General features: G+C 38.2%; 1 protein-coding gene across 4 annotated transcripts in view; it reads right to left on the bottom strand.

Moving 5' to 3' along the window:
* LOC121374123 (glycine dehydrogenase (decarboxylating), mitochondrial-like) overlaps window positions 1-23,002 on the bottom strand; it is a 79,442-nt gene that overhangs the window by 6,003 nt on the left and 50,437 nt on the right. For all 4 annotated transcript variants that reach the window (XM_041501059.1, XM_041501060.1, XM_041501061.1 and 1 more), the window contains 16 exons: window positions 21,092-21,169; window positions 20,355-20,502; window positions 19,016-19,212; window positions 16,564-16,660; window positions 15,688-15,793; window positions 15,106-15,245; window positions 13,561-13,641; window positions 12,700-12,797; window positions 8,670-8,796; window positions 7,510-7,652; window positions 6,439-6,514; window positions 5,209-5,334; window positions 4,650-4,729; window positions 3,189-3,258; window positions 2,582-2,694; window positions 1,769-2,028 (listed from right to left, as the gene is read on the bottom strand). In XM_041501059.1, the coding sequence (XP_041356993.1) occupies window positions 1,769-2,028; window positions 2,582-2,694; window positions 3,189-3,258; window positions 4,650-4,729; window positions 5,209-5,334; window positions 6,439-6,514; window positions 7,510-7,652; window positions 8,670-8,796; window positions 12,700-12,797; window positions 13,561-13,641; window positions 15,106-15,245; window positions 15,688-15,793; window positions 16,564-16,660; window positions 19,016-19,212; window positions 20,355-20,502; window positions 21,092-21,169 (1,940 nt within the window). The remainder of the gene's footprint in view (window positions 1-1,768; window positions 2,029-2,581; window positions 2,695-3,188; window positions 3,259-4,649; window positions 4,730-5,208; window positions 5,335-6,438; window positions 6,515-7,509; window positions 7,653-8,669; window positions 8,797-12,699; window positions 12,798-13,560; window positions 13,642-15,105; window positions 15,246-15,687; window positions 15,794-16,563; window positions 16,661-19,015; window positions 19,213-20,354; window positions 20,503-21,091; window positions 21,170-23,002) is intronic.

Below are 23,002 nucleotides of genomic sequence, written 5' to 3'. Positions count from 1 at the left end.
GTAATGGTTAACAACTAGGACGTGTTCCTTTAACAATACTTCAACATCAACAAAAAAAATCACTATTTATGTTTCATGTCAGCTCTTGCAACAGATAAGTATATTTCAACATGTTAATTTTAACAGTCTGCTTTATCTGGATCTCTGGTACTAACATATCTTGTTGACTGTCATGGAATAAACCTACCTGCCTCGGTGGTCTAGTGGTTAAGCCATCAGCCATAAGGCTGATGTACATGTAGGTACTGGGTTCACAGCCTGGTACCGGCTCCCACCAGAGCGAGTTTTAACAATCACTACGCTGACTTCTCTCTTACTAACAACTAACCACTAGCCTACTGTCCTGGGGTCCATTCAATTAAGAAATTGTAGTGCATAACAACTCAGGGCCGTACCCTGATCAAAATCCAGGGAGGGGGGCACTACTTTTTATAAACAAATGGAACACTATACAAATTAAACCCTGAAATGTGTATGCTACTTTTAGGAGTAAAAAAACCAAAAGTGATATTCTCGGGGGGGGGGGGGGGGACTGCCCCCCCCCCCCCCCCCCCCCACAGGGTATGGCCCTGCAACTGTATACACTGAAAGTGATCTTAGCGCTAAGATTGCTTTGAGGAACAGGACCCTGGACGGACAGACAGACAGACAGACCAGATAGCTGAGATGTGAACCCAGGACAGCATGCTTGAACCGTAACTGGATATAGGCAAGGAAATAAGTTGAAATGAATTAAGGAAGGAATAAGCACTCTCTGATGGTTACCAATCCTGGTTCAACAACTATTTACAAGCATCACATTTGTTCTCAAGTAACAGTCTCAGTTAATGTAACACTGATGTTAAATCCGATAGGGTAACAGTTTGTACAGCTAGAGACAGCTTCATGGGCCACCAATATGAACCATCCCATAGACAGGATAGTACTTACCACAGCCTTTGTTACATCAGTTGTGGAGCACTGGCTGGAACGAGAAATAGCACAAAGTGTCCACCGAAGGGGATCGATCCTAGGCCGACAGCACATCAAGCGAACGCTTTACCACTGGACTACGTCCCGCCCCCTCGTGTTAACAGGATTAAAATATTTTTGAGCATACAAGAATGTACTTCAAGTATCACAGTGCTGTCAACTTTGACTCAAAGATTCACTGACTGGACTTATATCCACCGACGTTTTACCAAATGAGTTAAAACAAATACTTATTTTACTTCAAGAGTTGTGTCCCTTCTTTTCAACAACTAAATACCTGTTTATTGACAATTTAGACCATTATACATTAAATCTTGGATTTTTATCCATTTTATTTGTTTTAAAATGGGTGTGGGGTTAAAATGTTATTTTAATTTTTTTTTTTTCAAGACATTGGAAATATCACAAATCAAGCAAAAATAAAAAATTAAATTTTGTTTGACCAATAAACCCCCCAGCGTTGGGCCTTTATCCTTGGGATGGGTGGGATGAAAATCTCGGATGTATTTTATAATGAAGTTAATTATGCCAATAAGATATGCAGTAAAGTATACCCAGGGTATTGTACTTCCAATTAAGTGTTCACCTCTTCTTCCTCCTTCACTTCTTTGGTCTGAATGTTTTTCCCTTTGCTCACCATAAATCATCAAATTTACTAAGTGACTAAATCTGTACTTACAAACATTCAATTAAAAAATATGCATCCAAGTTGGTAATCGTGAACAGTACTTTAGCTTCCTGCTGGCTGAAAATAAAGAGGCTGTTGGTGTACTATTTAAACCAGAAAGAAACAAACCATTCTCATTTTTGTACAGGACTTTGTAGTAATCATTCAACCGGTAACTCATGTAGTTAGCATTCAGGATGGCGATTTCTGAAGCATGGCGCAGACCTGTGGACCCCATCATCTTGATGTACGACCATGTGATGGGAAGAATTGCACTCGACCCGAATGGAGCAGCTGATATGACGCCAAACGACTGAGCGCCAGGACCTGTGGTTCCTCGGGGAGGGATGATGGGATGTGTTGGCAGATATGGGGCTAAATGTTTTTTACTGAAACAAAAAGCACACCAAATATGTCAATAAAACAATAGTTTGTTTTGTTTAACAACACCACTAGAGCATATTGATTTATTAATCATCGGCTGTTGGATGTCAAAGATTTGTTAATTCTGACAAATCCACTCCATTTTTGTATTAGCAGCAAGGGACACTGTTTTTTAGAGGAAACCCGCTGTCGCCACCGGCTACTCTTTTACGACAGGCAGCAAGGGATCTTTTATTTGCGCTTCCCACAGGCAGATAGCACAAACCATGGCCTTTGTTGAACCAGTTATGGATCACTGGTCAGTGCAAGTGGTTTACACCTACCCACTGAGCCTTGCGGAACACTCACTATAGATAAAGAGATGCTTAGCGTTTTGAAAATGAACTTTTTGGGCTGAATTTACAAAGCCTGTTTATATCTTACACACATGTAACTACATATATTTACAATGCTTAAACACCTGCATTTAAGACAAACAGGCGTCATAATTTGGCCCATCAATTTTAGTCTAAAAATGAATCAATAAAAATATAATAGACGATGTAAAAGTGAGCTTACACTCCAATAGGCCCCATGCCAGGTCCCCCTCCACCATGGGGGATGCAGAATGTCTTGTGTAGATTCAGGTGAGATACATCAGAGCCGTAGTCACCGGGACGACAAATACCAACCTGGATCAGAAAGGAAAGGAATGTGTAATGACACCCCAGCACATTTTAAACTACTGCTATTAGGTGTCTACAGTCAAGTCTGTCCTAGCCACCCGAACTGTTGTTTTGTCATTAATTATAATTTGACTCGACTTAGATAATGGAAATCTGTTTTGAAAATAAGTAAAAATATTTATTTTTAGCATGAAACCAAAGCAAAAACACAAATTATATTCCAGAAATGAAAGTAGATTTTATTTTGATCTGGTTAAGACTGGATATATATTTTATTTTTGTCAATCTATTCCAAATAGTTGGTGATCTATTTTATAAAGTTTAGACACTTTCTTCTGTTATACAAATTCATTCTATTCTGATTCAAAAATGTTGCTAAAAAGCCCTGAATGCTCTTTTTTTTATAAACCTTAAAAAATTACAACCAAAATTATTTTTAAAAATACGAAACTGTTCTATTATTCCAGAACAAAAATTTATTATTATAACAACTGACCAACCTGAGCATTCATGTTTGCCCCATCCACGTACACCTGACCTCCATAGTGATGGATTATGTCGCAAACAAGTCTGAAAATAGCAACAAATGTGATATAAATCTATTTTTGTCAAAGAAGCACCTTTTGAAATAAAGTACAATAGTGTAGGTTACACCTCCAAATGAACACGATCTCAGAATTTGCTACAAGAAGTATTGTAGTACTGAGTAAAAGATCTCAGAATTTGCTACAAGTATTGTAGTACTGAGTAAAAGATCTCAGAATTTGCTACAAGAAGTATTGTAGTACTGAGTAAAAGATCTCAGAATTTGCTACAATAAGTATTGTAGTACTGAGTAAAAGATCTCAGAATTTGCTACAAGAAGTATATTGTAGTACTGAGTAAAAGATCTCAGAATTTGCTACAAGAAGTATTGTAGTACCGAGTAAAAGAATAACATGTATGCAATATCTGCATCATGATATCATAAATGAGATACATTTAATCCAGTCCAAAGATAAAACATATCTGGCCAAATTTACACACAAATCGGTGCAATAGGTTCGAATCCTGGCAATTAACACTTTGTGTTTTTAAATAGAGAATAACTAGTTAATGACATCGGATATCTGCTTTATCCTGGGACGGTAACAATGGGAAATCATGCAAGGCTACCGGCCTCGGTGGCGTCATGGCAGGCCATCGGTCTACAGGCTGGTAGGTACTGGGTTCGGATCCCAGTCGAGGCATGGGATTTTTAATCCAGATACCGACTCCAAACCCTGAGTGAGTGCTCCGCAAGGCTCAATGGGTAGGTGTAAACCACTTGCACCGACCAGTGATCCATAACTGGTTCAACAAAGGCCATGGTTTGTGCTATCCTGCCTGTGGGAAGTGCAAATAAAAGATCCCTTGCTGCTAATCGGAAGAGTAGCCCATATAGTGGCGACAGCGGGTTTCCTCTCAAAATCTGTGTGGTCCGTAACCATATGTCTGACGCCATATAACCGTAAATAAAATGTGTTGAGTGCGTCGTTAAATAAAACATTTCTTTTTTTCATCGTTATCCTGCATACCATAAAAATTAAGGGGAAAAGCTATTATTTCTGTTATTTTAGCCACATTGTACGATGACCTAGAGGTCAAATGAGTGATTTTGTAATGTAGGCTATGCATGTGACGTCACACGAGTGACATAAAAAGTCATAACCTGATAGTAGCAATAGAAATGGTGGCTGCAGGATAAATATTACAAAGCATGTTTTAACTTAAATATATGTAACTACATGTATTTACAATACTTAACTATCTGCATTTAAGAAAAACCGGCTTTGTAAATTTGGTTGATAAGTGTTTACTTCCTACATATAGTAATATATAAATGACCCCACTTCTAGACATACCATAGTGTGTGATATGTTTTGAAATAATGAAATGTCAGCCACTCCACAAGATAGATTCCTCCCACAGATACAACTCACCGTATGTCTTTATCAAACACGCCAAATGTTGATGGGTAGGTGATCATCAAGCAGGCCAGTGTATCCTTGTGCTTTTCCACCTGAAAAACATATTTATTCTCAATATTAGTGAACACTTTTGTTTTGCTACAATGGAATGTTAAAACGCTATGGTTTGAGATGATGACAGATGAGAAAATTCAATTTCTTACACATCATTGTAGTGCATCATTTATGTCTATGACATCATTAACTTATACACCTGTAACCTAATGTTGAGGTTCTTTATTTATTGTCTTCCCGTTAAACTATACTAAAAATTACTTTTTTAACGGTGTGTAAGAAACAGAATAATACACTCATGCCTGTTGGAGACAATTTATCTCATAACTTGTGGTTTCCAAAACTATCCAAATTGCACGTTAGATACATCTAGCAACTACTTGTTGCAAAATAAAATTTGTCTCCTACAGGTACTTATGCATTATTCTTTTATCCCAGTGACAGATATATGTGTATTATGCAATGATGTTATATAACAAAGGTATATCATTAACGTGTTTTAACTATAAACACTGACCATGGCCTCCAGATGTTTCATGTCCAGCTGTCCATCCTTGTTCACATTGACTGGTTGTATCTTCATCCCAGCCATCTGTGCACTGGCCGGGTTAGTACCGTGAGCTGACACCGGGATCAAACACACCTAGAATTAAAAAACTCGGACATTGTAGTAGAGCCACCGAAGTTATTCAAGAGATTACATTTGGTATTTCCCCTCACTGAAATATATCAATCTTAAAGGCACAGACCCTAGTTTTAACTCGTAGAAATGGATTCGAAGTTTAGTTAATCTACAAACCTGTAACTCATTTGGATAACGTTACAACAGAGTGAAAAAAACAGTCTGAACAGTTTGAACTTAAAATATAGGTCATCACCAATCAGATATATTAAATCAGTCTCCAACATATGTTTAATACTGCGATGATTAATAAATCAATGTGCTCCAGTGGTGTTGTTAAACAAAACAAACTTTTAACTCTCTAAACGTTATGTTCAGGGATGTGAGAGTGGCTGGAACAAAAAAGCTACTGCGGTCGGGGTCCAGTGGCCGCTCAAGGGCCCCTGAAGGAAAATTGTTGTTTGCAACTCTTGGAACTGCCAAAAATTGCATTCAATGCTAGCAAATCTAAACTGGTTATATCTTATAATATAAGGAACACATCATAAACTTGAAACCATGAAAACATGCAAATGAACCCTGTGTGGTCAACAGTATTGCACATCATGTTTTAGTTTTTTTAGACGAAATGGAAAAGGGCATTTACACGTAGCTCTCACATCCCTGTATGTTTTATCAATGATTTAATTTTAACAGAGTTCTGCACATGATGGTTGGTGCTGGTCGAGACTGATTAGTTACTGCAACATTAAAGTTCCAATCAGAACTGTGGCTGAAAACCACAATTTAGAATAAATAATGAACTTTCACCACTCATGAATCCTGTGTAAGTACCATTAATATGTAACAACTACAATGGAGCATTTTTGTCGTGAATTTGACAAGATTTGAAACTAAAATATACAAAACTCCATTTAAAATGCACCATTCAGATTTGTAGCTATAAAATGAATATGAGAAGAAATAATAATATATTTACATTGGTAGGCAATAAATAACTGCCAAAATGTATTCAATGGTTTGAGATATTGTGTGTTTTAAAGCAACTTAACATGTGCAAATAGCAAAAGCAACTGAAAATTGGGCGGTGCATTTTCAATGAACTTCACTATATAAAAACCTTACATTTCTTTGTCCTTCACCTTTATCTTGTAGATACGCCATGATAGATCGTAGACCAGTGTACTCACCCTGGGCACCACTGCAACAAATAACAAAACTTTAGTCAACAAGACTGACTAAGGAAATTGTTTTCTAACATTTTATGAATCTCATTCTTCGAGTTCAATTCCTCACAAGTGTTGGAGAGACAAGGATTGTGAAGTGAAAAATGCACAACAATGTAGTTTCTTGTTAAATTACAATGTATCAAAAACCTAATAAAATCATTTTTCTCAGAATATCACAAACATATAGATGACAATAATGAGATAAATGGTTAAACTAAAATTTTAAGACCTTGCCACGAAACAATTTATGGGGAATGATTAATTGCCTCCCCTGACTTAGATTATGGGGAGCCATTTAAGATATTACCATACTGAGCATTGCTATTTAATCCTTTTTTTTCTATCTTATGGTCCGTTCCTTGGCGTGTGAGGTAGCTTGCATGTTTCAATGATTAGGAGAGTTATGCCAGTTAGAGCTTCAGCTCTTGGTAGGGTCACCCAAGCTGGACTGGTCATAGGGTAGAGACTAGACTAATATAGACTGGACAGACAGAGGACGTGAATCAAGAAAGACAACTGTCTAGGAGAAGCAAACTCCAAAATCAAAACTGGGCTGAAGAGGCTTAGAATCCTAGTAAGGAAACTCTCGTAGGAGAAGGAAATTTTCAAAATTCAAAACTCAAACCAAGTCCACTGAAGTCACGAGTACTGAAGCTATGCATCAGCATTAGCGTGGAAACTGAAAGGAAATGTCTGTACATTCACCAAGATCTATGATTATTAATCCTTTTTTAAATTTACAAGTAAGGGAGAAAAAAATTACTCTTCTTGAACGAGTGTCCGGGGAGTAATAGGGAGTCAAAGTGATAGCTCCCCTTAATTGGCAAGGTGTGAATTTTGGCATGGGACCAGAGACAATTTCAGGAACTGGTGCAACTCATAAAAAGAGCATTTGTCATAATGCAATTCGTTTTTCTTTTGGATATAAGGAATGGGGAGGAATACAATCATGAAAAAGAAATCTGACCTGTTTGGTTGCAAGGATATTTTATCATATCCTGTTATCTCACAAAGATCGTTCTCCATTTCCTGGAACATCTCATGGTATCCGGTGGCCTGACTCAGTGGGACAAACGGATGAATGTTAGTAAACTCACTCCATGAACAGGGCTGTAAATAGAGACAGTGTTATAGTAACTAGTATACTGCACTGCTAATTCAATAAACTACATTACAGAATTTTACTGCTGCAAAATGGACTATTAAGAAGTTTTGTAAACTCACTCTATGAGCAGGGCTGTAAATAGAGACAGTGTTATAGTAACTATTACACTGCACTGCTAATTAAATAAACTACATTACGGAATTTTACTGCTGCAAAATGGACTATTAAGAAGTTTTGTAAACTCACTCCATGAACAGGGCTGTAAATAGAGACAGTGTTATAGTAACTAGTATACTGCACTGCTAATTCAATAAACTACATTACAGAATTTTACTGCTGCAAAATGGACTATTAAGAAGTTTTGTAAACTCACTCCATGAACAGGGCTGTAAATAGAGACAGTGTTATAGTAACTAGTATACTGCACTGCTAATTCAATAAACTACATTACAGAATTTCACTGCTGCAAAATGGACTATTAAGAAGTTTTGTAAACTCACTCCATGAACAGGGCTGTAAATAGAGACAGTGTTATTATAACTATTATACTGCACTGCTAATTCAATCAACTACATTACAGAATTTTACTGCTGCAAAATGGACTATTAAGAAGTTCTGAAAAAGGCAAAAATGATCATGTTCATTGTTGTAGATAAATCCAATGTATGAGAAATCTGAAAAATTTCGTCAGAACATCTATAGCCATATTCAAGGGCCAATTAGCCAACAAAAGGAAAATTATTTATGAAATTGTATTTATTGTATTTATTTTATTTTTGAATTAGCCAATTAATAATGAAATATATTTGACAAATTAAATTTTAATTCAAATTTGGCGATTTGACAAACAAGAAAAGAAAAGAAGCTTAAACCTTGCATGTAAATAATAAAATCACTAAATGCATATTTTGGCTAGTCCTTGCTGATAGTCTGAATATTTCTTTAGCTCAGGATTTGAAAGGCTGAGTTTTAGTATAACAGTCCGACCATTATTATGAAGATTGCCGAGATTGAGGCATTACCATTAGTTCGGTGGTACTGTTGAGTTTCATGGTGCAAGAGCCGAGGGGGATCATCGAGTGAACGAGAGACAAGTCTTTGTTCTCCAGCTGCTTCATGTATCGCACGATGTTCGTCTCGGACTGGTGCCTGTTAGAAGCATTTTTACAATAACACTTAACATATTTATTTTAATTTTAATGTTTTATTTAACGATGCACTCAACACATTTTATTTAAGGTTATATGGTGTCGGACATATGGTTAAGGACCACACAGATATTGATAGAGGAAACCCATTGTCGCCACTTCATGGGCTCTCTTTTTGATTAGCAGCAAGGGATCTTTTATATGCACTATCCCACAGACAGGATAATATATACCACAGCCTTTGATATACATATACCTGTCATATGGTTAACACATCTTGGCCATTACGGTTAACACAATTACCCATTACAGTTAACACAACTAGCCATTACGGTTAACACAACTAGCCATTACGGTTAACACATCTTGCCATTACGGTTAACACAACTAGCCATTACGGTTAACACATCTTGCCATTACGGTTAACACAACTAGCCATTACGGTTAACACAACTAGCCATTACGGTTAACACAACTAGCCATTACGGTTAACACAACTAGCCATTACGGTTAACACAACTAGCCATTACGGTTAACACAACTAGCCATTACGGTTAACACAACTTGCCATCTTGCCATTACGGTTAACACAACTAGCCATTACGGTTAACACATCTTGCCATTACGGTTAACACATCTTGCCATTACGGTTAACACAACTAGCCATTACGGTTAACACAACTTGCCATTACGGTTAACACATCTTGCCATTACGGTTAACACAACTAGCCATTACGGTAACACAACTACATCTTGCCATTACGGTTAACACAACTAGCCATTACAGTTAACACATCTTGCCATTACGGTTAACACATCTTGCCATTACGGTTAACACAACTAGCCATTACGGTTAACACATCTTGCCATTACGGTTAACACAACTAGCCATTACGGTTAACACAACTAGCCATTACGGTTAACACAACTAGCCATTACGGTTAACACAACTTGCCATTACGGTTAACACAACTAGCCATTACGGTTAACACAACTTGCCATTACGGTTAACACATCTTGCCATTACGGTTAACACAACTAGCCATTACAGTTAACACATATTGCCATTACGGTTAACACAACTAGCCATTACGGTTAACACAACTAGCCATTACGGTTAACACATCTTGCCATTACGGTTAACACAACTAGCCATTACGGTTAACACAACTAGCCATTACGGTTAACACAACTAGCCATTACGGTTAACACAACTAGCCATTACGGTTAACACAACTAGCCATTACGGTTAACACAACTAGCCATTACGGTTAACACATCTTGCCATTACGGTTAACACAACTAGCCATTACGGTTAACACATCTTGCCATTACGGTTAACACAACTAGCCATTACGGTTAACACAACTAGCCATTACGGTTAACACAACTAGCCATTACGGTTAACACATCTAGCCATTATGGTTAACACATCTTGCCATTACGGTTAACACAACCAGCCATTACGGTTAACACATCTTGCCATTACGGTTAACACAACTAGCCATTACGGTTAACACAACTAGCCATTACGGTTAACACATCTTGCCATTACGGTTAACACAACTAGCCATTACAGTTAACACATCTTGCCATTACGGTTAACACATCTTGCCATTACGGTTAACACAACTAGCCATTACGGTTAACACATCTTGCCATTACGGCCATTACGGATAACACAACTAGCCATTACGGTTAACACAACTAGCCATTACGGTTAACACATCTTGCCATTACGGTTACACAACTAGCCATTACGGTTGACACATCTTGCCATTACGGTTAACACAACTTGCCATTACGGTTAACACATCTTGCCATTACGGTTAACACAACTAGCCATTACGGTTAACACAACTAGCCATTACGGTTAACACAACTAGCCATTACGGTTAACACATCTAGCCATTACGGTTAACACATCTTGCCATTACGGTTAACACAACTAGCCATTACGGTTAACACAACTTGCCAATTACGGTTAACACAACTTGCCAATTACAGTTAACACAACTTGCCATTACAGTTAACACAACTAGCCATTACAGTTAACACAACTTGCCATTACAGTTAACACAACTAGCCATTACATTTAACACAACTAGCCATTACAGTTAACACAACTTGCCAATTACAGTTAACACAACTTGCCAATTACAGTTAACACAACTTGCCATTACAGTTAACACAACTAGCCATTACAGTTAACACAACTAGCCAATTATAGTTAACACAACTAGCCATTACAGTTAACGCAACTTGCCATTACAGTTAACGCAACTTGCCAATTACAGTTAACGCAACTTGCCATTACAGTTAACGCAACTTGCCATTACAGTTAACGCAACTTGCCAATTATAGTTAACACAACTTGCCATTATAGTTAACACAACTAGCCATTACAGTTAACACAACTAGCCATTACAGTTAACACAACTTGCCAATTACAGTTAACACAACTAGCCATTACGGTTAACACAACTAGCCATTACGGTTAACACAACTTGCCATTACGGTTAACACAACTAGCCATTACGGTTAACACAACTAGCCATTACGGTTAACACAACTAGCCATTACGGTTAACACAACTAGCCATTACGGTTAACACAACTAGCCATTACGGTTAACACAACTTGCCAATTACAGTTAACACAACTAGCCATTACGGTTAACACAACTAGCCATTACGGTTAACACAACTAGCCATTACGGTTAACACAACTAGCCATTACAGTTAACACAACTTGCCAATTATAGTTAACACAACTAGCCAATTACAGTTAACACATCTAGCCATTACGGTTAACACAACTAGCCATTACGGTTAACACAACTAGCCATTACGGTTAACACAACTTGCCAATTACAGTTAACACAACTTGCCAATTACAGTTAACACAACTAGCCATTATAGTTAACATAGCTAGCCTTTACTTTTAACAATTTAAGGTAGTTGGTTGAGGAACCATTAGTGTTAAAAAAACATTATACTTCAAAAGTAAATGTGATATGATAACTCTAGTCATTTAGGTAGTGTTTTTGTAAACAACAAGAAAGTTCCTTCTTTTAATGCCATAATTTGAGAATTAGTTAAATTTAATATGTGCCAGTAAAAAACACATTTTCCCATTTTTCTGATAATGCAAATAAACATTTTCTTAATTTGCTTTGTAAAGGGGTGGGATGTAGTCCGGTGGTAAAGTGCTCGCCTGATGTGCAGCGAGTCTAGGATCGATCACCATTAGTGGGCCCATTGGTCTATTTCTCGTTCCAGCCAGTGCTCCAATACTGGTGTAACAAATGTATTAACCAGTCTGTGGGATGATGCATATAAAAGATCCTTTGCTGATAATTGGAAAGAGAAGTCCATTGTGTGGCAGCAGCAGGTTTCCTCTCTCATTATCTGTCTGGTTCTTAACGATATGTCCGATGCCATATAACTAATTAAAATGTATTGAGTGTGTTGTTCAATATAAATTTTCTTTCTTCCTTGCTGGTTGCACTGAACCAGGCTCTTCCTGAAAATTACATACTGCAACGAGAAGTTCTCTTCACCAGGCATTTGACCTGAAGCTAAAAATAACTCAGTCGACCAGTGTTGGTGATCATGCCAAGCTCTGAGTAAACAGTTATACATTTGATTCCTCTACTGGGTTTAAAGCACTTTCTTGTCTTCATAATTTGACATATTTTATTAATGCACTAGACAAACACAACTTCAGTGTTAAAAAAACTTTTGCTTTTTGCTGTCAACAATTTGCACCAGTTTACGACACTAGAGCTTCAACTGTTCCTTACTTTATTGTAAATATTCACAAAAGTCACATGCTGAGTTCAAACTATAATATCATGCTAGCCTTTGGGGCTAGATAAAAAACTATACTGCAATCATACATACATTTTAAACACTGGGTGTGTTAGGAAGTCGCTAGTTCTCTTGAACTCTGAGTTGTGTAGACCAGCAGTCTGTATGTTCAATTCTTCTGTGATCTGTTCCTAAAACATCACAATTCATATTTATGCCAGTGGCAGATCCAGAAAATCGATTTAGGGGAGCCCCAATGACATGAGACGGAATGCCAAGGGAACTTTGGGGGAGGTTTGGAGGGGGGATGAAAATTAATATATAATAAAATTATAACTGTCGCAAAAATTAAGGGGGAGGGGGGGGCGGGCCCCTGGTGCCCCCCCTAGATCCACCTTTGTACTCTCTCTTATTTCATTACCAAACTATTACAATTAATGTAATCCCCAACACTTAAAGGGACAGACCCTCGTTTTTAAACACTGAGGCATATTTTCACTATGAGAGCCATTTATGAACACTGAAATCAAACATTACTCATATTGTATGGTTTAGATTATCCATTTCCATGGAACCGAAGTGTTTCTGGTCATCCTGGGTTTTCTAATACCACAAACTGCATTTTTCATATTTTTAAAAAGTATGTGCGTCTGAGAAGTAACTGTTATGGAGTCACTTTTTAGTCTATTTTTAAGGGTATTTCAACGTCACAGACTCTTGTTTCACTCTGTTGTATCCAAATTTGTTACAGGTTTGTAAATTAACCAAACTTAGTGTCTATTTTACAGGTTGAAACTAGGTTCTAGATGAAAAATATGCCTTAGTGTTTAAAACCTAGGGTCTGTCCCTTTTTAAAACAAAATCTACTAACGTTAAAATGTGCATACTTTAGCTGTGTTTAACATCGTATCAACTCTTTGACTTATTCGCTTTTCCGTAAATAATATATCTTACTGCAGAACTTGGAGATCCCACTATCTCCAGCAGATTAACCAGGTCAGCTGATTCAACAGTCTCATCCAATGAAATTCCTACCTGAAAAACACAACAAAAAACAACAAACAAATTTAATACAATGATGAGACCAAAATTAGGACTTGATAACACACACAAAATCATTTTAGTAGGCCTACTGGATTATAATATTTGAAAATTTGTAAATTATGGTTAATTTAAGGAATATTTTCAGGGCTTCTAGATTATGGTAGCCCCACTCCCATGGCTAGTGATATTTAGTGTTGGGCTAGTAAATAACTACAACTGCCATGCCCAAAGGCTAGTGAATTTTTTTTTGATCAAATGTTGCTGGTAAGTCGATTTTGTAAATATGAATATCCTGACCCCACCCCAACACCCAACGTTAGTGTTTTTATGCTCTATCTCTCTCTTTAGGTGACATATCTGATTACTATTATTAATTAGTAAAATTATATTAACTTAAATTAAAGTAGGGCTTGTGAATTTTTAATCATGGCTAGTAAATTTTTAAAATCACTGATCCCATGGCTAGTGAATTAAAAAAATAAATCTAGAAGCTCTGATTTTCTTAGCAAAAGAGAAATGTTTGTAGCCAGTTTGTATAAAAATTAACAGTTGGCTAATTTGGCAATGGACAGGGTGAGCCCTGCATTTGTGGCTGTAACAAATAACCAACAAAATGTCATTTATACTGATGGAAAGAAATAAGGGAACACATGGAATTGTAGACCAGATTTAATTCACTACTAGCATAGTAATGTTTGTATTTCATACCAAGTTGTAACGTGGGACTGAATATCTGTAGTGTTGAATGTGCTGCCTGTATGTTCTCAGTCAACTTCTGACAATATGAATTGATTTTTGATGCAGTCATTATTTGCTATCTATGTGATCCTTTATTTCTTTCCATCAGTATATTTAAAGCCAGCCAATCAGTGGCTGCAGATGCATTCTGCACTAGGGTCTACACGAGTACTGGAGTACTCGGGCAAGCAAGACTCGAGTCCGTTCACAGGACTCAAGTACCCGTACAAGGTGGAATGTAATGATCAACTATGATATAATGGCCAATGAAGGAAAATAATTTCAGCAGTAAATAATCAGCGATATAGTTTACACAATAATTATATGATCACAGGCTAGTATCTCTTTTTAAACTGGCCGTCTATCCGCCACAACATTGAACATATCCACTGGTTTTTGAAATGCAATGCAATGGCATGATTTGGCATTCATGTTCAGCACTGGAATTAAGATCAAAATGCTATTTTACTTTATTCCTTTTTCTCATCATCATCTAGTATAAGTGTTGGGTACTCGGGTTTGACCCTCGAGTACTAGAGTCCAATATTTTGGACTCGTGGAGACCCTATTTTGCACACTGAAAGTATTGAAAAATATGACCCCAGATATTTCAGCCCATATGGGTAATAAAAAAGAATATATCCCACCCACCCCTCCACCATATAATAAATTCAAAAACAGTCCTTATGTCCGAATACAAGGGAGACAACTGCTCACATGGCCATCGGGAAAGTATCTTAAATTAATCAAACTGGACTCGGCTTTTTCACGAAGTTGATCCTGTCCCTGTCTCGGCAGAAACTTCACAGTGTCAAAAAATGTTTCTGAACTCAGTGCATGCCCAGCCTTCTTAATACCTGCAAAGAAAAGAAAAGACATATTCCTAAAAAAAAACCCACACATGATTAACATCAAAGGCCAGCAATATTGAAACTAGCTGTTGTCAAAGTCATTGTCTTTAGAAATATGTTTTAAATGTTCAATTTTTTTTTATAAATCTAAAAAAAAAGAAGCAATTTATGTTTTTAAATTGTGTTATTGTGTGAACTTTGTGTTATTCATATTACATGTATTTCTCCTGCTCACCAAAACACAAATAAAATAAAACATACATGAAATACTTAGCTACTGGTACTACAAACATTTCAGTGGTTTTGAGGTCAGCATGGTGTACTTGGTTTTGGCATCATTATTTTATGCACACAGCTTATTGCCTAGCCTTTGGGGCAACTTAAACCCTTGCAATGCCTAATAACTAAGGTCAGCAGTGTTAGCAATTTTCACTCTATTTAAACCAACCTTCAGCCAGAATAAGAGTTCCATTGTGGACGCGTCTGCCAATTTGTCTCAGCCCGTCTGCTCCATGATACACAGCATACATGGCAGACATGTTAGCCAGAAGAGCCTGAAGAAAACGTAAACACTTTGACTAACACAGACAGGATATTCAAACATATTAATAATCAAACGAACAGTAGGGGAAGGAAACAAAATATTAATAAACAGCAAAAATCTCTAAATAACTAAAAAAAAATAATCTTCAATGATATCAATATAATGTATAATTAGTAGATATTTGAAGTCAAACATGATGTAGGTGTAATTAATCACTGAATATTAAATGTAAAACATATGACATTCATTTTCTGCATGGTGGGTACATGTGATAGTGCTTAACTCCCAATTTTTGACTCCTTAATATTTACTGATTAAATTAGACTACCACATACCCGACCCCTTTATACAGAGGCAGATATGGCGGGGGGGGGGGGGGGGGGGGGGGGGGGGGGCCAGAGGCCCATGGCCCCCACTAAAGTTTTCAACAGTTATAATTTTATTATATATTAATTTTCATTTTCATTTTTTTAAGTTCCCCTCCAAACCTCCCTCAAAGTTCCCATGGCATTCCGCCTTATGTCATTGCCCCCCCCCCCCCCCCCCCCCCCCAAAAAGAAAAGATTTTCTGGATCCGCCACTGTTATACTTCACTTATTAGACAACTAGTATATGTTTGGCCCCTTATATTTACTTATTAAACTAGACAACTACCATGTGTCTGACCGATAATATTCACTATTAGACAAGTACCATTTAAACACAAAAAACAACCCATGTAGCCCTCCCCTTCGCCCAATGATCAATTTGTGAACAGTCCTAATAGCATTGTGTGTTCACCTGAGCGGTACAGATGTTACTGGTGGCCTTGTCTCTACGTATATGCTGTTCTCTCGTCTGTAGTGTCAGTCTGTATGCATTCCTCTCACTCGAATCTCTGAAATACATAGCAGTGCATTAGAATAAACAAGAGAAAAAAAGTAAAATTTGTTTTATTTGACGATGCCAGTGGCACATTGATTTTTTTTATCTTATCATCGGCTATTGGACGTCAAACATATGGTCTTTCTGACACTGTTTTTTAGAGGAAAACCGCTGTCGTCACATAGGCTACTCTTTTACGACAGGCAGCAAGGGATCTTTTATTTGTGCTTCCCACAGGCAGGATAGCACAAACCATGGCCTTTGTTGAACCAGTTATGGATCACTGGTCGGTGCAAGTGGTTTACACCTACCTATTGAGCCTTGTGGAGCACTCACTCAGGGTTTGGAGTCGGTATCTGGATTAAAAATCCCATGCCTGGACTAGGATCCAAACCCAGTACCTACTAGCCTGTAGACCGATGGCCTAACCACGATGCCACCGAGGCCGGTTTAGAATAAACAAGAGAAAAATACTAATACATACATTGCTCAATATTTAGGTTAGACCATAAGTCAGGTACTCACAACAAAAGTCAGGTACTCACAACAAAAGTCATGTCAAACGCTAAACAGCACTCAAGTCTGATGGTCTCGTACATGTATAATATGTCAAATGCTAAACAGCACTCAAGTCTGATGGTCTCGTACATGTATAACATGTCAAACGCTAAACAGCACTCAAGTCTGATGGTCTCGTACACGTGTAACATGTCAAACGCTAAACAGCACTCAAGTCTAATGGTCTCGTACACGTGTAACATGTCAAACGCTAAACAGCACTCAAGTCTGATGGTCTCGTACACGTGTAACATGTCAAACGCTAAACAGCACTCAAGTCTGATGGTCTCGTACACGTGTAACATGTCAAACGCTAAACAGCACTCAAGTCTGATGGTCTCGTACACGTGTAACATGTCAAACGCTAAACAGCACTCAAGTCTGATGGTCTCGTACACGTGTAACATGTCAAACGCTAAACAGCACTCAAGTCTGATGGTCTCGTACACGTCTAACATGTCAAACGCTAAACAGCACTCAAGTCTGATGGTCTGTACATTCTAACATGTCAAACGCTAAACAGCACTCAAGTCTGATGGTCTCGTACACGTGTAACATGTCAAACGCTAAACAGCACTCAAGTCTGATGGTCTCGTACATGTATAACATGTCTAATGCTGGGTAGTTGATTTTTCAATAACTCATAAGCTTTTTGAAATGACAGTGTAATAAAACACATAAAAACGCTAAACAGCACTTAAGTTTTTGGTCTCGTACACGTTTTAACATGTCAAACGCTAAACAGCACTCAAGTCTGAGTTGGTCTCGTACATGTATAACATGTGTAGAAATGTATTACAGTTGTTTTTTCAATACTCATAGCAAATGAACAATGACAGTGAATAAAACACATAAAAAAACACTGGCAAAAATTATAGTTTTTTCACTATGTTACGTCATTTTGAGGTTTGATTCATATCATTATATTATTTCTGAGTTTAGTTATTGCGATATAATAATTTGTAGAAATGATACACTGTAAGGCCATGTACATAACAAATGTACAATACAAGATTCGTAATAAAATCAATGACAATAATATGGAGAGTTTGAAAATGAAATGATACTATTTTATCAATGGCCAGTGGTAGGACTCACAAAATTGGTGTTGAGCTTGCTATTTTTACAAACTGGGTGATCTTCACTTTAATACACTCGTTAAATTGGTGTTCAGCTCACTATATTTACACTATAATATATACTCTGATTCCCAAACTAAAATTTAGGTATAAAAATAAATAGAAATATGAGATGTATTTACAATTTTACTGCAAAACATATGTAATTTGAAACGGACTATAACACCCAGGTTGATATTGATTACACCTGACAGGTGAAATCACAAGTGCTAAGTGTAAGAATACATAGCAGTCCAGCATATTTAATTAAATAACTAAAATAATTATATAAATTTGCTACCAACAAAATTACTTCTGTTGTATCCATATCATCAATGTGCTAATAAATAATTTGTTCAAATCTTAATCTGACAAAGCAGTATATTGAACTTCATTGTATTGGAAAGGGCATGTGTATTATTTCTGCTATCAATATCAACCTAGGTGTTATAGTCTGTTAGTACTTTAGGATGTGCATTCTGATTTCAATTTAACTATGCCTCTTATTTCGGTATCAAATATACCCACCTTTTCTGTGCAATCAATACTTAATAAAAAAAAAATGTGTAAAAAGCTGCATAGCCACATCAAATCTGGAACTTTGGTCTGAACAGAGACCGACTCTTTTTTAATAATTTTTTTTGGGGGGGGGGGGGGGGGGGTAATAATGGTTTTGTTTTTTTGTACAATACCTAGCTACTCCAACCATCCGTCCAGGCAGCATTCTGATAAAATTGTCCTTGCAAGCAAAAAATCCAGCATGAGGCCCGCCATATCCGAGGGGTATTCCAAACCGCTGACTGGTTCCCACGGCGATATCCATCCCCATCTCCCCGGGTGGCTTCAGCAAGGTCATTGCCAGCAGGTCTGTGGTGCACACCACAAGGCTCTTTAACAAAGGAAAGGAATGTTTGTTTAAAGTCACCTCAAACTGTTTTTAAACTATGGCTATTTAGTGTTTAATATATAGAGTATTTGTCACAAGTGTTTTGTAATATGGAAAATATTTGCTGATTAACGCAATATTTGACACATTAAAAGACACAAATATCGAACTCTATTTATCCTATCACACATGTATCTAACAAAAACATTTGAATTAAATATTTAGTAAATCACAGTTCTCTCCAGTAAGTCTCCACCAATGGTAATATGACGACATTGCAATTAGAACAAATGTAGTTTGACGTCACACACTTTTACTAAATCTTATCAAAACATTACACTCAGGTATACAGGTCTTGTTAGCTTATAAACAAATGACCCACTGACAGCAACAAATATTAACCAAGTTAATAATGGTAAATATCAAATGGATTTATAACATGGATATTATGGGTATGTTACAGAATATATAATTATTTCAATTGCCAATTCTGACAAATACTATGTTTTTGATTGTCCTGGTGTGTGTTTGTGGGTTCAAGTTTTATTTAACGACGCACTCAACACATTTTATTTATGGTTATATGGCATCAGACATATGGTTAAGGACCACACAGATATAGAGAGGAAACCCGCTGTTGCCACTTCATTGGCTACTCTTTTTGATTAGCAGCAAGGGATCTTTTATATTATGCACCATCCCACAGACAGGATAGTACATACCACAACCTTTGTTACACCAGTTGTGGAGCACTGGCTGGAACAAGAAATAGCCCAATGGGGCCAAAGGCAGGGATTGATCCTAAACCGACCGCACATCAAGCGAGCATTTTACCACTGGGCTACGTCCTGCCCCTTTGTGGGTTAAAGTCAGCTTCACCACTATTTTTTAACCCAGCTAAATTAATATTAAGTTGAAAAAAGTACACATGTACCTTGGATACATTTTATTCTAATTTTCGAGATACATATTGGTTTTTTTTACATAAAATTATTTTTAGCTAGGCTAAAAAACACAGGGGAAGACAACTTTTATCCAGACAAACTGCATAAAATTTGAGTTAAGACCATGCTGAGTGTTAAGCCCAGAATAGCTTGAGCATGGACGTCAATATTTTAAACCAATGACACAAGAAAAACAAGTACCCCATATTGATGAGCATTGGCGACAAGCTGAGAATAATCTTCAATGACGCCATCAGTGTTTGGATACTGAAGGAGAACTCCAGCTACATCCTTTGATGTGAAGTCCATGTCACGCCAGTTACACTTCACTATGCGGATACCCATCGCCCTGAAAACAGTAAAACTTAGTGTGTTCTCTTTAACAACAACACTAGAACATATTGATTTATTAATCATCAGCTATTACAGGTCAAATATTTGGTAATTGTGACAAAGGTCTAAGAGAGAAAACCCACTAAATTTTTCCATTAGTAGTAAAGGATCTTTTATATGCACCACCCATAGACAGGGTATCTAAGACCATGGCCTTTGATATGCAAGTATGGGTGCATTGGCACTGTTGCCTTGGGGATCGAGCTTAAGACCAACCGTGCATCAGGTGGGCACTTTTGCACTGGGCTAGATCCTGCCCCTAAAAACATAATAATTGAATATGTAGTACTGATGATGAACTCTGATAGAACAGAGAGACTAAAACATGGAGATGTAACCCATTCAGGACTCAAACTTTTTTGCTGCCCGATAAACGTTTTTTCATCAGTTAAAGGAATAATATTTTGGTTTTTAATTTTATGTATACACATGTATTTGTTGCAAAAGGTAACATAGGAACTTAATGTGATTTTAGTGATATGGTGCTTTGTAAAATGGGGCTCAGACGATCTCCATAAACTCAACAAGTTGCTCTACATACTTACTCTGCTCTGGTTTCTACCACAGCCACATTCTGAGGGTGAAGGTGTGTGTCGATGTAAAAGATTTGCCTCTTGGTGTATCTACAAAACAAAACCCAAAAATCTGTTAGCAATCAAATTCAACAATTTTCCATGACTTTTATAGGTGTTTTTCATTACTTTAAAAAAAAAAAGTAATTTAAAAACATTTTCTATGCCCTAGAAATGAAAGGTTTATGAATGGACATACAGATATGTGGATGGAAAAAGAATTATAAATAAATGTTGTGTTTTTTAAATTTATAACATTCCAGAGCTGCAAAATGTCATTTGCAAATTCTATGACTTTCCACAACCCACATGAAACACTGCATATACATACAAAATGTTAAGTTATAATTTGTTTTGTTTAAGGACACCACTAGAGCACATTGATTTATTAATCATTGGCTATTGGACGTCAAACATTTGGTAATTTTGACATATAGTCTTAGAGAGGAAACCTGCTACATTTTTCCATTAACAATGTATATAAAGTAAACTAGTTCTTACACAGGCCTGTAGGGATGGATGTGTGTGTGTGTGTGTAAGGTGGAGTATACCTGCAACAGAGTGACATTGCTTCCACAGGAACAGCAGGGGTGGGCTGGGGAGGGAGGAACTGGAGTATACCTGCAACAGAGTGACATTGCTTCCACAGGAACAGCAGGGGTGGGGCTGGGGAGGGAGGAACTGGAGTATACCTGCAACAGAGTGACATTGCTTCCACAGGAACAGCAGGGGTGGGCTGGGGAGGGAGGAACTGGAGTATACCTGCAACAGAGTGACATTGCTTCCACAGGAACAGCAGGGGTGGGCTGGGGAGGGAGGAACTGGAGTATACCTGCAACAGAGTGACATTGCTTCCACAGGAACAGCAGGGGTGGGCTGGGGAGGGAGGAACTGGAGTATACCTGCAACAGAGTGACATTGCTTCTACAGGAACAGCAGGGGTGGGCTGGGGAGGGAGGAACTGGAGTATACCTGCAACAGAGTGACATTGCTTCCACAGGAACAGCAGGGGTGGGCTGGGGAGGGAGGAACTGGAGTATACCTGCAACAGAGTGACATTGCTTCCACAGGAACAGCAGGGGTGGGCTGGGGAGGGAGGAACTGGAGTATACCTGCAACAGAGTGACATTGCTTCTACAGGAACAGCAGGGGTGGGCTGGGGAGGGAGGAACTGGAGTATACCTGCAACAGAGTGATATTGCTTCTACAGGAACAGTAGGGGTGGGCTGGGGAGGGAGGAACTGGAGTATACCTGCAACAGTGTGACATTGCTTCTGCAGGAACAGCAGGGGATGGGCTGGGGAGGGAGCAGCTGGGGTATACCTGCAACAGAGTGACATTGCTTCACCAGGAACAGCAGGGGGTGGGTTAGGGGAGGGAGGAGGTGGGGTATACCTGCAACAGAGTGACATTGCTTCTACAGGAACAGCAGGGTGTGGGTTGGGGGAGGGAGGAGCTGGGGTATACCTGCAACAGAGTGATATTGCTTCTACAGGAACAGCAGGGGTAGGCTGGGGAGGGAGGAACTGGAGTATACCTGCAACAGTGTGACATTGCTTCTGCAGGAACAGCAGGGGGTGGGCTGGGGAGGAGCAGCTGGGGTATACCTGTAACAGAGTGACATTGCTTCTACAGGAACAGCAGGGTGTGAGCTGGGGGGGGGGGAGGAGCTGGGGTATACCTGCAACAGAGTGACATTGCTTCATCAGGAACAGCAGGGGGTGGGTTAGGGGAGGGAGGAGCTGGGGTATACCTGCAACAGAGTGACATTGCTTCTACGGGAAAAGCAGGGTGTGAGCTGGGGGGGGGGGGGGGGGGAGGAGCTGGGGTATACCTGCAACAGAGTGACATTGCTTCATCAGGAACAGCAGGGGGTGGGTTAGG

Source organism: Gigantopelta aegis, chromosome 6 (assembly GCF_016097555.1).
Source record: "Gigantopelta aegis isolate Gae_Host chromosome 6, Gae_host_genome, whole genome shotgun sequence".
In the NCBI taxonomy this organism is placed as follows: Eukaryota; Metazoa; Mollusca; class Gastropoda; order Neomphalida; family Peltospiridae; genus Gigantopelta; species Gigantopelta aegis.
Note: the sequence above shows the minus strand (reverse complement) of the source record. Positions and strands in the feature narration are given on the sequence as shown.